The sequence below is a fragment of the Merops nubicus genome, unplaced genomic scaffold, assembly GCF_000691845.1.
Source record: "Merops nubicus isolate BGI_N331 unplaced genomic scaffold, ASM69184v1 scaffold39428, whole genome shotgun sequence".
In the NCBI taxonomy this organism is placed as follows: domain Eukaryota; kingdom Metazoa; phylum Chordata; class Aves; order Coraciiformes; family Meropidae; genus Merops; species Merops nubicus.
In genome coordinates this window covers 1-15,707 of record NW_008624440.1, presented here as the reverse complement: position 1 = coordinate 15,707, position 15,707 = coordinate 1, and the positions used below count along the sequence as shown (strand labels likewise).

Genomic DNA, 15,707 nt, shown 5'->3' with positions numbered 1-15,707 from the left:
CATTTTCTGCAGAGCCTATTGTCGTTGGCAATTAACAGATTCAGAAAGCTTTCTTTCAAACAGTGTCATGATAACAGATTTGGGTGTCTGCTGACCCAGTAGCTACCTTTATGTTGGATTCTTAAATACATTAATTAATCTAATATAATTACAAACTGTGTTTTAATCTTGTTATTTCTAGGCAAAAATGTGATGTGAGTGGTAAGAAACAAAACAAAATCACTAATGCTCTCAAGACATAAAGTTGTATCAGTTGTAGAAAATCCCTCACTGACACTACAAAATAGTGGCTGAGTGAGTTTCTTAGAAGTCACAGAAAGAGGCTTAAACCAGTCTATAATGGTAGATTTTAAAGCATCCTTATACAAAAATGTTGTGGAAAGCAAACCTAGGAGATTTCCCGAGAGAGGAAATTTCTTGCAAAGTTAGAATATTGCACTTCATTTTTTTCTTGATTTTTATTAGAAAGCAGAGACGACTCAAGAGAAAATGAGACAATAATTCTGTTTTTAAAAAGAGACTTTTTAGTAACCAAGTCATAACAAGTAGCATTTTTCATACCTTCTCTAAGTAGGTAGAATATTAATGAGAAGGAAAGTTAAATATCCTGCAATCAAAACATTACGATTATGCTAACGTGGGGACTTTTTTCTTCTTTTAATTACAGAAAGCACTCCAAAGACTTCTGCCAGTTGCAGTCCTGCTCCTGAATCTCCCATGAGTTCCAGTGAATCGGTGAAAAGCCTGACTGAACTGGTACAGCAACCCTGTCCTGCTATAGAGACAGCTAAGGATGGCAAATCCCAGGAGTCTGGCGAGCCGCCTGCTTCTGAATCCCAATCTACCACACCTTTGCCACTGTCAGGCCACTCAGCACTCAGCATTCAAGAACTGGTTGCTATGTCCCCTGAGCTGGATACGTACGGCATCACCAAGAGGGTCAAAGAAGTGCTAACAGACAATAATCTTGGTAAGTCTCTTTATTCTCATTTCTTGACCAAAATCAAATCAGTGTTCATGCTTTTATTTTTAAGATATATTTGAGTAGATGTTTACAAGAGTACTTGGGTTTGACTCTGGCCTAAGCTTCAATCTGTTCAAAAGATTTTTATTTGTTTTTAAAGTGGTAGAAAAATCCTTTCAGATTGTCACATTCAACTTAAAATGTCACCATAACCTTGCTTTCTTAAGCTCTGCTTCTGGCTCACCAGCCAGATACTGCTCCCACCTCCCTAAACACAGTCCAGCAGGCTGTCAGGAAGAAGAAATCCCCAAAGCCAGTGAGATCTCCCCTTGAGAAGTGCTGTTTTCCCCGTGCTCAAAGATTCAAGGCCCCAGCATGTGAGGTGCAGATGAAGCAGAGGAGTCCAGCATGGTTGGACAGGGAGGTGCTTCACAAGCAGAAGCATGGCACACCCATAGAGCCAGGAGGGGAAATTCGGGCTCAGCTGAGGCTTAGCTGAACCTGTAGATAAGTGTGTGGGGCCATTCAGTTACTTTGCTTGGAGATGTGTGAAGCTAAGGCTGCTCTTGCTTACAGATGAGTTTTTGGGTGTCAAATTAAGTGTAATGTTGACGTGGCCATATATTTGGAATAGTCAAAGGGAATACCTGATCTGAGATGAGGAAATCCACACTTAATATGGGCGCTGTGCCTCTAAATCAGTAGTTCTTCATACATGTTTAACACTTGCTTCTCTCACAAGGCGCTGGGAGAGCTTTAGGAGTCCTTTGAAGTCTCTAGCAGGAGAGCAGTGAGGCTGCCCCAGGGTTACCTGCAGTGCTTAGCATGGGATTCATATCACTTGCCTTTAGGTGTTCAAAATAGATGTCTGAGAGGGTTGGGGTGAATCACTCTCCAGAAGTACCAGTTTCTCTCCATCCTCTACAGATGGGACCAAAAAGATAAGTTTAGATTTGGACTGCTGATGATACGTACATGAGAAGAATTCCATCCATATCAGCTGAATGTTATGACTGTACAAGTAAAAGCTCCTTTATTTTAGTATGTGAGGAAGCCTTTTTTCAGCTAGACACAGAATAAAGGGTTATTACCTTAGGTTATTTTTTTAAAAGGGGAAAAATACTGGGATGGGGGAGGTTGCAAGTCCTCATTTAACGTAATTTGGGAAAAAAAGAAAATGGCCCTGATCATGGACATACCTTGCATTAGATTGTGTTCCACTGAACCCAGCAGAATTACTTGCTTGTGCACATTGGCATGGGCAGATTGTAGTTGCTCGTTCAGTGGAGATAATGTAGAGATAAAGCCACAAGTCACAGTAGGGGTTTGCAGGGTCAAGCCCTTAGTTTTTGGGCAAAATGCTGTTGAGTGCTGTACCTGCTCTGGTGTTCCAGAGAGGTTTGAAAAAGTATTTTTGTTTACATTTGCTTTGATGCCATTTTTACTTAGTCTTTTTTATTTCCCATGATTTTTGTTTTCCTACAGTGTGGCTGACAAGCCTAAAAAGCAGCAGAAGAGCCAGGAAATGTGCCCCAAACTCTGCATTAGGTGTGGAACCAGTTTCAATGTCTCCTTTTGCGCCCTCAGTGTGCCAGTGCACCAGACTGACTCGGTGCACAGGTTTCTCTGTCTTAGGCCACAGGGCCTTGTGAACTGCTCTTAGGCAACCGGTGTTGGCTCCAGTACCACCGGCCAGTACAGACCACGGCTGGGCAAAGCTCTGCAGGACGTGTCTGGCGGGTCTCTCCTCCCCTGCCCTGTAGCATTCAGCCAACAGTCACCATTTTAGCAAACCATGCTGACGGTGTTAATGCTGAGATGTTGCTCCTCTCCCTGGTCCCAAATGTCACAGTAGCACCAGTGATTCCCTGTGGGGCAACGTGTGACTTAGAGAGGGAGGCAAATGCAGTGAGCTGTTGTAGGATTGTCGTGGTGGGGGCTTTGCAGAAAGGGCCAGGACTAGCCATGAAACCAGCATAATGCACAGAAAGTTTTGTCCGTGAGGAGCTACATCAGTGGAAGCAAGAGTGAAGGATAATAGGGTAAAAGATGGGTAGAATTAGCAGTTTTAGGAAACCTGTGCTTAAAAATATTCCAGTTATTAATAGCACTGTGATGAAGATGGAGCATGATAGGCCTGCTACCTCCTGAGAAAGATTCCTAACACTTTCCCCTCTAGCTCAGGAGCCTTTCAGGTGTCTTATCCTGTCCTGTCATATCCTGGGATGACACAAATGTCACAAACATCTTTAGCTTTGTTCTTAACACCTAGAGAACATGATGTTACCTCCTTCCACATTTGCATTTTTAATTTTTAGGCTGTAGTTTCAAGTTCATTCCCTTTTAGCAGCATTGCTAGCACTTGATCTGGGCTGCTTGTTCCTTACCCTTTGCCAGTTTTTGCCAATATTCCCGTTCACGTGGCCGCACCATAAACTGAAGCAGTTGATCCAAGTCAAAAGAGGCCATTTTATTCTTGGTCTGACCCAAATCAGTTCCCTGCTCTGGTTTACTGTTCAGCCACGCAGGCAGTGGCCACACTGGCCCCTGCACAGCAGCTGTGGTGGCCACCAGGAGAAACACTTGTCCCATTGCAGCCTGGGCACAGCCTGGGGTTAGAGACTGGGGGGAACATGAAAGGAAAGTTATTTACAAAGGCAGAGTAGCTGTCTTGCCTTCTAGTGTAATAGCTGCCAGGTTTAAAGGTAAATGGATGAGGCCTTACTGATGTTTTTAAATACAGACTAACAGGGAGTAAGTTGACTCTGCAATACCCATGGTCTTGAATTTGCCCCAAATTACTTCTTTTGTCTGATTTTCCCGATACAGAGGGTAGTGGAAAATCACTTAGTACCTTAATTCTTAATTTAGGTTTCTGTTCAGTCTGTAAGAACCATTTTCAGGGCTAGTTTTAGAGCTTATTAGCCGACTGTGTCACATCAGCCCTGTCCTCGTTGCCCTTTCTGCCTTTCATTATCTCAGCTGCTTGCTCCTAAAGCTTTGCACACCCGCCTTTCCCAGGCCTGGAAATGGGACATTCTGCAGCTTCCAACTGGTCCCACATTTCCTCCTCTCCCCACACAGGCTGAAAAAAAAAACCATGGGTGCACAAGTCTTGGGATGTGTTTAAGGAGGAGGAGATTCGTGGAGTTAAGCACAGGGGGTGGGTCTGTAGAGCAGATCTTTTCCATGGCCTGTCTGTGTCAGGGTCAGGTGAGGCTGATGGTGCTTGTGCCAGCACTGGCAGGTCCTGCAGAGGTGTAGGAGCACGACCCCCCTGCATCTGCACTATCCCTTAGGGATCTGTTGGCTGCCACCGATCACGTCTGGGAGGAAGCTGAGGAAAAGCATTCTGCTCTGTGTTAGTGAGGACATTCAAAACTATGGATCAGACACAAGACCCTGAGGCCTAAATTGGGTCGATATGGGAAGGCCTTTGGGTTACCTTGGAAAGACATGATAGCTGCACTTCCATCAGAAATCACCAGCTACGACTCAGACAGCTTCAGGCCTGTCTTGTAACAAAAGCTGTTGTTGCACATCAGGGCAGTTTAGCTTAGGAAGAACACTGAAGGGAAGGGGTTTAGAAAACCAGCTGAATGGTTGGGTTTGAGCTGCACAGACATTTACCACAGTCCTTGATATGTTAGAGCTTAGCCATGTAAAACTAGTGTTACCAGTGCACAGACAACTGCTGTACATTGGAAAGCACACGCAGTTTTTACACTGCATCTTGAAAAAGAACTAAAATTAAGTATTCTTAACTGGAAGTACTATAGAGAGTATAAAAAAAACTGGTAATTTTTAAAATGTGATTATCTGTAGTTGATAATCCACAGTAAGAACACCACAGATAGTACAACACATGTACATGTGTCTCTGAGGACGCTTACATGACTGTTCTGAGTGGGGGTGTTGCATCAGTCTTGGTTCATTGGTTGCTTGAAATGTTTGCACTGCCCTGTTGGAATTAAGCTGTTGTGCTGCCCTCCTGCATGAGAGCGAAGTATCCTCACTGCTTAGCTAAAAGTTGAGTTATTTTTATTTTTTGCACACTGTTTTACTGTAAGGTCCTGGTCCCCAAAAGTGTTGCGTGCCCCTCTTTGCTGCAGTCAGATCCTAAGGATTAAACTAAAGCTCAATATTTACAGTTTTAGTGGGGGGCAGAGCTTTTATTCTTCTAAATGTTTCTTTTGGGTTTTCAAGCAATTCTGAAATCTAAGAATAATTGACAAATGATCCTGTAGACGTGTTCTGTCTTTTTAGATAGCCTCATCTCTTAGCTGAATGAATTCATGCAATTTTCAATCTCGTATTAGGTCAGCGTTTGTTTGGGGAGACAATCCTAGGGCTAACACAAGGCTCTGTCTCAGACCTCCTGGCTCGCCCCAAGCCCTGGCACAAGCTGAGTCTGAAGGGACGGGAACCCTTTGTCCGCATGCAGCTGTGGCTGAACGATCCCAACAACGTGGAGAAGCTGATGGATATGAAGCGCATGGAGAAAAAAGGTAATTTGGGGCAGGCTGCTGACTCACAGTGTCCAGTATTTCAGAGCTGGTTTTATAATTCTCCATAAATAGGATAGGGGCGGCATTGATCCAGTATGATGAAGGTTATGCAAAAGGACTTCACAGCAGCCTTTTCGTAGCTTTATTTGATGCTAGCTCAAGCAGATACATCTCAAAAAGAAAAAAAGCCAACCAAAAAACCAACCTCAAACCCTGAATATTCACCAGCTGTCGTGAAATAATTGCTATATTCTCCTATAGATTAATTACTGAGGCCCTGGTGTATCACTGATAACTTGCCTTACCAAATGAGAAATGTGAGTTTGGGAGCTGGCTTTGGGTTATTAGTTAATAGTGCTGCAGCTGGTCACAGATGTTGGGCTGGAAGAACTGTGCATTGATTCCTGAGAGAGCTTCTTGCCAGTCCTGCACTGACGGTCGCTAGGAGGAAAGAAAAATGCAGTCTTCATAAAAGGGTTATTTGAGAATAATTAAATTTGTAGCCTTTGTAGGGATGGGGGGAAGGTGATTGAGCTAATACATGCTCAGATAAAACAGTAAGGTCATGAGTATGTGATTTCAGCTTCCATGAGAGATGGAAGTTGGTTCTGGGTTTCATAGTAGAGAGTATATCCTGAACATTTATCCTACTTTCTATATTTTAAATTTGTGACTGAAAACCAGCAGTTACTCAGAGCCCTGTTTTGAGTATGTTCATGTGATTTTACAAGAGGATGCCATTATCAGCCGTTAAGTAATTAATGATATATACAACTCTCGAGCTATCCCTTAATGATATTAGTACAGACAGCATTAATCGCGTGCGCTGAAAGTGCTGCTGTTGACTGACATCCTGAAAGCATTAATACATTTGATCAAGAACTTTGTGATTAAAAAGATTAAAAATTTCACTGAGGGAGCTTCTGGGAAAACTGTAGCCTTGCATGCTTTTAAAAAAGAAATTCAAATCCTTTCACAGTAACTACTCTAATGTAACACAGGGCAGCAGCTCACCACAGACCGTGTACAGCCTTCCATGGGGAGAAGAATCCCCTTGGGTTTCCCACTTAGGACTGTGAAGTGAAGGGAGCCAGGATGGGTTTTGCTGTATTAGAAACATGGCAGAAATAAAATTGTCAACTAGCTGGATTTTTATAGCCTCAAAGAGAGTATTGCCTATAATGCAAGAAAATAAAATAAAAATAATTTAAAAGTGGTACTGACAATATCCTTTCAAAACTATTTTCTAAACTGGATTCTTATCAAATACTGTGCAATACATTTGCTCTATAGATGGCACCTGCATAGAGATCAGGCTATAAATCATTGAGACTCTGTGCTGAGCTCCTGAACTGTGTAAGTGCTGTCCTCATAGCACAGCACTCTAAACTGAACTCAGCCCTCTATTTTCTGCAAAATCTTTTTATGCAGGTAAGGATCCTGTGATTTAACCTTTTAAATTGCTCCAGAGCCACATTAAGAATTTAACTTCCCCTTCAGCTAATGTCAGTTAAAGAACAATGCCACTGGATCTGCTACCAGTGAAACGTTATTATCAATTATTTCTCTGCCACATTTTATTAAGGGAGTAAATTAATAATTATGATAAAGGTGAGCTGCATATATCTTCTTTTCTGTTCTGCCAGTCTGAAGTTATGCTATAAATGTCCATTTTAAGAGGTTCTGAAAATTTGCAGTGTACATTAACTAAGCTCTTTGGAGGAAGCCAGAGGTTCAGGCTCACTGGGCTGAGGCACCTGCAGCACCTTGGAACAGTTCATGCCTCCTCCTTCCTGACCTCCTGGTGTGTGTGCTGCTGGTAACCTCACACTCCTCACTGAACAGGACCGAAGCCTGCTGTCAAGAAAAGATTTAATTCCCTTTATTTCCCCATTATTTCACTTTTTAATAATCTTGTTCAATACAGCATAAGATAAAAATTACATTAAAGGGGCTCTGTTTTACCTGAGCGGGCAGCCTGAGTTCTGCAGTAGTGTCTGCTGTGCCTGTGGCTGAGCACACGCTGGGGAGTCTTCCCAGAGGGACATGGTGATGCTGAGCTGGCAACACAGGGGTGGAAAAGGTAGTGAAACTCAGGGGATAGAGCTGCCTTCCAGACCCAGATCCAGACCTCTGCCCAAATTACATTTGGGTTTGCTGGTTTTTTTCATAGCTCTCCTGAGAATTGGAGACTGATCACAGACAAAAATCAAACTTCTCCAAGCATTTGCCACTTGGATTCCAGTCTGAGCCTTGCTAACACTGCAGATGTTCTGAATGACCTCATGTTGTCTACACACTACACGTATGTTTAAAATACGAATGAAAAAGGAAAAGCTTTTATAAATGGTATTTAAAGCTTCTAGAGACCACCACTAAAGCCTAAAGCTTAGGTGCTAGTTCAGCACATGGTGGAGTGCCAGGATTGTGCCTTTGGCCCGGTGGAAATTTGTTTTAGTGATATATTATCCTTCAAAAAAACAGTTGCCCATGGCAGAGCTGTGGGAAATCCTCCTCTTTCTTTTTATATTAAGGAAATATGTGCATGTATATGATTTGTTCTATTCACACAAGAGAGACCCAAATAAGCCATTGCACCTTTTGTGATCCCAGTGTGAGGTTACAAAAGCAGAGGTAGCCATTTGGGCATGGAATTTTTCCCAAGTTATCACAGCTTCATGCTGTCTTGAGGAGTCTGAAGATGGGAGCTCTCACCTGTCAGAAATGCCATCCTTTGGAGAGCAGAGAAGGCAGAGATTCAGATCATCCTGATGTGTGGGTGTCTCATGTTGACTCAGTTGCCTGACCAAATTCCAGAAACTCCCATCAGAGAGAGCCTAAACACCTTTTACATCTTCCATGTGTGGCTCTATTTTGTCTCATGACCTCCTCTAAGCTGCTGCATGTTGCTGAAGTGATAGATGCTGTCCTTCAGCCCTCCTGGTTGTGCTCTCAAAAGAGACAAGGGAACCTTATATGTATTTTGCATGTCAGTGCAAGTTTGAAATAACTCTTAGGGGTCTTGGAGATTAAAGACCTTCCATAAATGTGAGATTATATTGGTGGAATGATTAATTCTGTGGCTGAAGGTTGTAACAGTTCCTCGAAAGCTTCAAAAATAAGGCCAATAGGTGACCTTGAAATAATGCGTTGACCTGTGGTCACTTTGCAGTTCTGCGGCCAGTTGGAACACTTAAATAGGTGATTCTTTTAATGACCTTTATTTTTTAAAAAAAATAAAACCTTTGCTTTTTATGGTTATTTGAAATACATGCAAGACTGTATCATGGCAGAGTGATGGATCGTGAGCAACTCATGTTCTGTTCCATATCAGTGATCTTACACAGCAGGCGATCCACAGGTAATCTGTCATGTTCAGGAAGAACAAAACGAGGGCCATGCAGATACCCCCAAAGGCTGCAGAGTGTGTTCAGAATTCACTGTGATGATAGTCAGACACGGTGCAAAAAGGTCCCACTGGAGGTACCTCCGTGCAGAGGACAGGCTGCTGAAGCCCACTGGAGACATCAGACCTAGCCAGGCCCGTAACGAGCTCTGCCAGGAGTCGACTTGTGTGGGAAGGGCTGGGAATGTTGCAGTTTATTTGATTGCATTGAATTTTTTATTCTTGTGCACTCTCAGCCTAATAAGAGGGCTCTGGGGAGAGAGAAATATATTTTCTGAAGAATTTGCTTGCTGACCAGTGTGACGTGCCCCACATTGGTCCCTGGCTCCAATCAGAGCTCCTGGTTGTTGGAGGTTTAGTGCCTGCTACATTGATGTCAGGTTGGTGTAATCCAGAACTTAATAGCCAAGGTTATCAAATTGCAGCTCTTGAATACCTAAACTCTTAAATATCTAGAAGGTATTTAACAGGTCATTAAATATTTTATTGACAAGATTCATCTATATTTGCCATTTTCAGCCCCCTCATTAGCAATGCTTGTGCATGATACAGCCAGGTGCAGTAAATCCCACCTCTCTTTGCCCGGTGTAAATCAATCAAGTCAGTGACAGCGTTTGCTGGGACTCTTTCCTTGAAGAATCTGCCAGGATAATTCAGTCCTCATTGTGAAGGAGAGTCAGCAGTGGTATTACAGGCTTGTGCCACCAGCCTCACCAGGCTCCATCAGTGCAGCAAGGGCTTTCTTGAAAGAGATGTGTTTCTTTTTTTGGGAAGGAGGATGCTGTGAGCTGTTTTTCTTTCATAACCTGTCAGTGCTATGGCGAAGCTCTGTAGGAAAAAGCAGCAAACCCCTGGTGGGTTCTCCAGCCCATTGCTGTGATCTCTGGGCGCCATCGTGTGTCGGAGCCGTGGCTGTGGCTGCCTTCAGCTTCCAGAGGCATCTTAAATTCAGAGACCTTAAGGACTAGAGATACCTTAGTGTACACCTGAAGTGTTAAACAGCCAAAACCATTTCAGTTGAAATGAACTGCAGCTCTTCTCATCCGGTGCTTATGTGGAAGTTCACCACTCTTGAAAGAGTGAATCTGAAATACGTTGTGTTAGCTGAACCCTGTTATTCATGTCCCATGTTCATTGAGAAAGCAGAGAACTCTGGCAGCTTTCCAGAGGGTTGTAGCCTCTTTTCTTCCCCTTCTTTCTTCTTTTTCTTCCCCTGGCATCCTCCCCACATTTGCTTTCCTCTGATCTCCATGGATGCTCTCTCGGAGCAGCTCAGCCGTGCAGCACACCCTGTCAGCTTGGCGTTTGTTCCGCAGCTCGTGGATTCATTGATTTTGCATTTGTATTCAGCTGGGGATGATCCGATGCTCTTCTCTTCCAGCCTACATGAAACGGCGACACAGCTCCGTCAGCGACAGTCAGTCTTGTGAGTCCTCCTCCGCAGGGATCGACTACAGCCAGGGAGCCAGCCCGCAGCCCCAGCACCAGCTGAAGAAGCCCCGGGTGGTGCTGGCACCAGAGGAGAAGGAAGCTCTGAAACGAGCCTACCAGCAAAAGCCATACCCATCACCAAAAACCATTGAGGAACTCGCTACGCAGCTCAACTTGAAAACCAGCACCGTGATCAACTGGTTCCACAATTACAGGTAGGAGATCTTGGGGAGCCCCACTCGTGGAGGATTTAGTTTGCTCGCTCTGGCGGGGCACTGCTCGGCTCCCCTCACATGGGGCGGTCGCACAACGAGCCATCCAGCAGTGGGGAGGCTCTGTCAGTAACAGCCAGCACTCCAGACCCATTGCAGGGCATCCCAGAGGAACAGCAGCATCCACTTACTGATGTAAGTAGTGCTTTTAAACAGACAGGCTCATTTTCGGGGTGAGTGTGGATTTGGAGACATCGACTATTGAATATTTATGAAACCCGTTGCCATAAGCAAGACTGGTCCTTCTTACTGCACGTGCACACTCACCAGACACACTCAGCATTCACAGACACGTGCAGATGTCTGTGTAACGCCTGAGCCCCTTAGACAGGGCTGCTTGGAAGTGTCCTCTGCTGGGTGGCATCCGAATTGCACTGCTTTCATCTTTTTCCTGCGTAAGAGGAAAAACTGGATTTTGTTTTAGCTCTTGAGTCACTGGGCTCTGAAAATAAGCACGGTGTGTGCCGGATTTCTGGGAAGCTCCACGCAGTCAGGAAGGACAGAGATCTGATTATGCTGAATCAGATGTGGGTGCAGATTTATTTTGTTGTTAGGATTAAATCATTGAGTCGCTGAAATGAAATAAGATGTTGGTCTGTTCCATAAACCTTCTCCACATTTGAACTGCTGGAGTAGGTTTTGGCCTAGAGACAGCAATAAAAGAAACAATGCTGGAGAGGCATATAAGAATTATAAAGATTTGAATAAATACATTATCAACTGTGTTTGGGACTGGGAATCTTTAATCAGTGCAGCAGACTTTTTTCCAAGAAATTTTTTTCTAATAAGTATTGAACAGGCAGAGTTGAGGTACCAGACTTGGTAGTATTCTGCTCCTTCACTCCGAGCCAGCAATGTTCCTAATGAGTCCAGGTTGCTAGACTTGTTTTAGGAACTGCTAACATTTAAAGGGTATTTTCCACTTCAGCCCTCATCAGCTTTTAACAGGGAAGTTACTGAAACAAAAACGGCACAGTTTAATGAGATAGCTCAGAAATATTATGCACAATGGTTAAATACTATTTATAGCAAACAATACAAAAGCTAAGAATTATAACCAAGGTGTAATCACCTTTACAGCAGGTTTCACTGAGCTGAATTCACTGCAGCTGCAGCCTCCCTCACTGCACAGTTTCCAAACGCAGGCCTCTCTCCCAGTTCCCACTTCGAGGCAATTATACACCAGTTGGAGGGATGCCTATGAAAATATGTTCCCTTCGGCCTGACAGCAAAATGTGCTGTTCTCACTTGGGCAGACGAGCGCGGGAGCACTGGTGGCATGTGTCATCCTCCTCATTGCCACCAGCTCCCCTGCTCGGGCCTGCTGCGGGGACGCCTGACAGGCCGCGATGGATCCGCCCGCTCCACGCCCAGCTGGACGGTGGTGCAGGCTGGGTGCTGACAGCTGCACACAAACAAAACCTGTATAAACAAGGTGCTGTAGGCTGGTGGGAGGCACAAGCCTCGCAGCACTGAGTGATCTGGACCTGCTCCCAGATGTGCTGCTGAGTCTCCAGGACTTTGAAAGAGATGTTTCGAGCCTGTCTGGAGCTGTGGCTACTCTGGGCAGTTGGCACCACTGAAAAATCAAAACACGTGCCTGTTCTTTTTCCTCTCTGCAATAATTTTCTTAGGTTTTGTGCAGGAAGTACTCTTAAATCATTTGCAGGACATTGCAGAAGAGCTACAAGTTGCATGTTCTTGTGGGGGAACAGGCTCTGACTGTTCTGCAGTGCATGTATTCTCAGAAATGGATAGTCTTTCCTCTCTTTTTCTTCTCTGGGCCACACTTAACGCTCCATCTCGTTTGTACTCTCCATCAGCCATTTCTTTCACAAACTGAAGACTCTTCTTACAGAAGCAGTTCCACATCTCAGACCAGCTAGTTATTCTTTAATAGAAATTTTTCTTTAAAGTAATTTCAGGTAAGGCAGGGTACAGATTTGGACGAGTTTCTCTTCCTGTCTCTTGGGAATCCTGTTGGAGTGTTGCTTTTCCTTTGGGATTCAGACCAAACCTCACTTTCCAAAGGTGGTTGCTACAGCAGAATCTACCTTTATATCCACCAGATGGGAAGTCAGCACTAGCATTTATTCTCTGCAGCAAAATAAACTTAAAAAAAATCCTCTGCAGGCAAAGAAGTAACTCACTTCAGAATATAAATAGGTATAAAGAATTTTGACATGTCTGCAAAATTCTTCAACTCTATGGCTTTGGGTCCATACCAGTCACATAGCTCTCAGAACATAAAAATAAATATACCTTACTTTGCATTACAGGACACATCCAAGTTTGAGACTCTATTGTCTTAAGAATGGTACAAAAGAGAGAGGAATTTCCATGACACTTCACGTGTGGAAACTGGCACATGAACTCAGTGAGGTCACAGAAGTGATACTACAGAAGCATCAGGAATTAACCCAAACTTTATTGAGCTGTAATCTGGCACTGCTGGATCCTGAATTTCACTGCTTTTACTGTGGGCATATTTTTCAATGCACTGTGGCATTGTACTTGTTTAGATGTTGTGTGAAGGCTTTTGTGGGGAACTTCAACACATGCCCCAGGAGTTCTCTGGTATTTTGAGTTACACTGATGAATGCCAACAGGATGTGTTGATGTTGAGGCCGACACCTTCCACCGAGAGGAATGCTCTATGGAATTTCCTAGCTACTGTCACCAGTTCTTCTTTACCATAGGGATTTAATTACTGTGTTAATCAGGAGCCAGACTAGATTCCAGATGCAATATATTGGGTGTGATGTCCAGGGATTTCCACAGACATCAAACCTGTATTCCACAGGGCTGTGGTCAGATAGTCAGTGAGGATGTCATCATTTGGGATCTTGCTGGAGATGAGGTAATTTAAATGCTGTGCAGACACAAAGCTCTTACCCATTTCCTCTCCTGACTTGGGGAATGTTACAGAAGCAGCATGTTCTGGATCAATGTCCGTGCAGGGAGATTATAGGTGTGGAGAGAGCCTGGTAATCGATGTTGGAGGATGCATGCAATTAATGGTAATAGAAAATTAATGTTAGCACCTGTGGTCTTCTGTTAGCTGAATAATATTCTCCTAGGGAAAATTACAGACCCTCTAAATCCTTCTGAAGTGTGGAGTCAGCAAGTATTGCTGAAATACTCTGTTGCATTTCAAGTCAATAACATCATTAGGTTTAAAAGCAGTATTGAGATGATGTTCTGCATTTATCCTTCTTTCCTTTGTGTGCCCTGTTCCATGGCACACTTAGGGGAAGGTGACAAATCCGTACAGCCGTCGGTGTTGGGACAGCGTTTCCCTTGTGATTTGCAAGACCCTTATCAGCTCTCCCTGGCTAGAACCAAAAGGGTTGTCTTCACTCTGAAAGATAAAGTTTTCCTAAACTTTCCCTGTGTCTGTAGTCTCGTCCCTGACCACAGGCCATTGATGCTCCCTCTTTGCTGCAAATTAGGAGTGGTCATAACCTCTCCTACCAACAGAGCAGTACAGAGAAGGAGTTAGCCTAGACCCCAGGATTTTTTTCACTAAAAATTAGTTTTCATTTTCTATTCTGTACGTGTAAGGATATTGAGAGCTCCTAAACAAAGAAGGAAGAGGGAAGAAGGGCCAAGTTAAATGGCAAAGGTAGTGTGTTTGGTGTATTATTGTGTGCTTCAGGTAATAAGAGGTGCAAGGTGGCACACCAGGCAATTTTAACCACTTATGGAGTGCATTAATCCCTCAAAATACACCAATTGCCTTGTCACTATTCATGTTCAAAAATCAATTTTTTAAATGAAAAATGAGCCAGAAGTCATACTAGCTCATAGACTGAAAACCTGTCAAAAGCCTCTGCTTCCACAGAGTGGTTTCAGAACAACAGATTTTGTTTCGTCTTAGTTTCTCCCTGTCCAGGAGAATGCCAGGGAGGTTGTCCAGATTTTTTTTTCCTTATTTGTTTCTCTGTTTACGCAAATTGAAGCTCATTTCTAGTAGAAAACTGAATTGTTTTCAAGCCATTTTCTTCTGAATACTTGAAACGTATTCCTGTTCTTGAAATCATCTCTTTTCTGGTCCAGTGTATCATAAAGTTTCACCTTCCTGAAGTCAGGCTTTTAGTGGGAATGAGAGATTGCAGGGTCTTTAATTTCTGTCCCTTAAACCACATCCAGTGCTCTAAAAATCAAGTACACAATTATGAATGTTGCTTAATTTAAACTTGCAAAAAAAGAGAAGATGATGATTAGTCTTCACCAATCATTTCAGTACAAATCAATTAACTGCATAAAGTTTATATTTTTGCTTTATTCCATAATGCCTGCTGTGGTTACTAGAAGAGACAGTCATCAACGTCAGATTTACAGTAAATATGCAAAATCCTGGTTGAAGTCAGGGGGGTTATTCTCAACACGAAACCCTGCAGAAGTCAAGAGAAATGGCTTCTCTGCTCAAAATCCTGGCTGCCATGCTGTGGAGGAGTCCCCGGAGTGGCCTGAAGTTTGCAGCCAGCGTCCTTCTAGCACAGCAGGATTCACAGCAGGCGTGTGGCTGGGGGAAATGAAATCAAGAGCGTCTTGACAGTATTTCATCTTCTTCCAAATGCCTTTTCAGTCAGACCTGTGGGTTAGAGGGTGTGAGCGCTTCCACGTGGCCCAGCTCGGTGCTGCTGCCCCGTTGCCAAGGCAAAACGGTGTCTCAGGAAGGGTGTTTTGGGGGGTGTGTCTGGTGGAGCAGGGTGGCTCCGAGCGGCCCCCGTCAGACTGACCGTCCCTCTCCCCTCTCTCCTAGGTCTCGCATCCGTCGGGAGCTGTTCATCGAGGAGATCCAGGCTGGGGGCCAGAGCCAGGCGGGGTCGAGCGACTCGCCCTCCGCCAGAAGCAGCAGGGCCGCTCACAGCTCCGAGGGAGACAGCTGCGACGGCGTGGACGCAGAGGGCCCCCCTGAGGGCAAGCCCGGCGGCCCGGAGGCGGATGAGTACAGCAATGCAACCACAAAGTCTCAGGGAGGGCCAGCGGAGTCGGCTCTCGAGGCGGGGGAGGAGGCACTGCGAGGCGCTGCCAGGCTGCCGGAGAAAGCGGAGCCCTCCCGGGCGGAGAGCCTGGAGGACACCGACGACGAGGGCAGGCTCCGAGCGCCGCGCCAGAGC

The 15,707-nt window shown here is 44.5% G+C and overlaps 1 protein-coding gene across 1 annotated transcript; it reads left to right on the top strand.

Annotated features, from left to right (window-relative positions):
- Positions 1-670: 670 nt before the first annotated feature.
- LOC103777814 (homeobox protein cut-like 1) lies at positions 671-15,685 on the top strand (the record flags this gene model as incomplete). The annotated part of the gene is made up of 4 exons (XM_008945375.1): positions 671-970; positions 5,284-5,472; positions 10,260-10,524; positions 15,350-15,685. Coding segments are annotated over exons 1-4 (1,043 nt in total), but the record flags the coding sequence as incomplete, so codon positions are not given.
- Between the last annotated feature and the right edge of the window lie 22 nt (positions 15,686-15,707).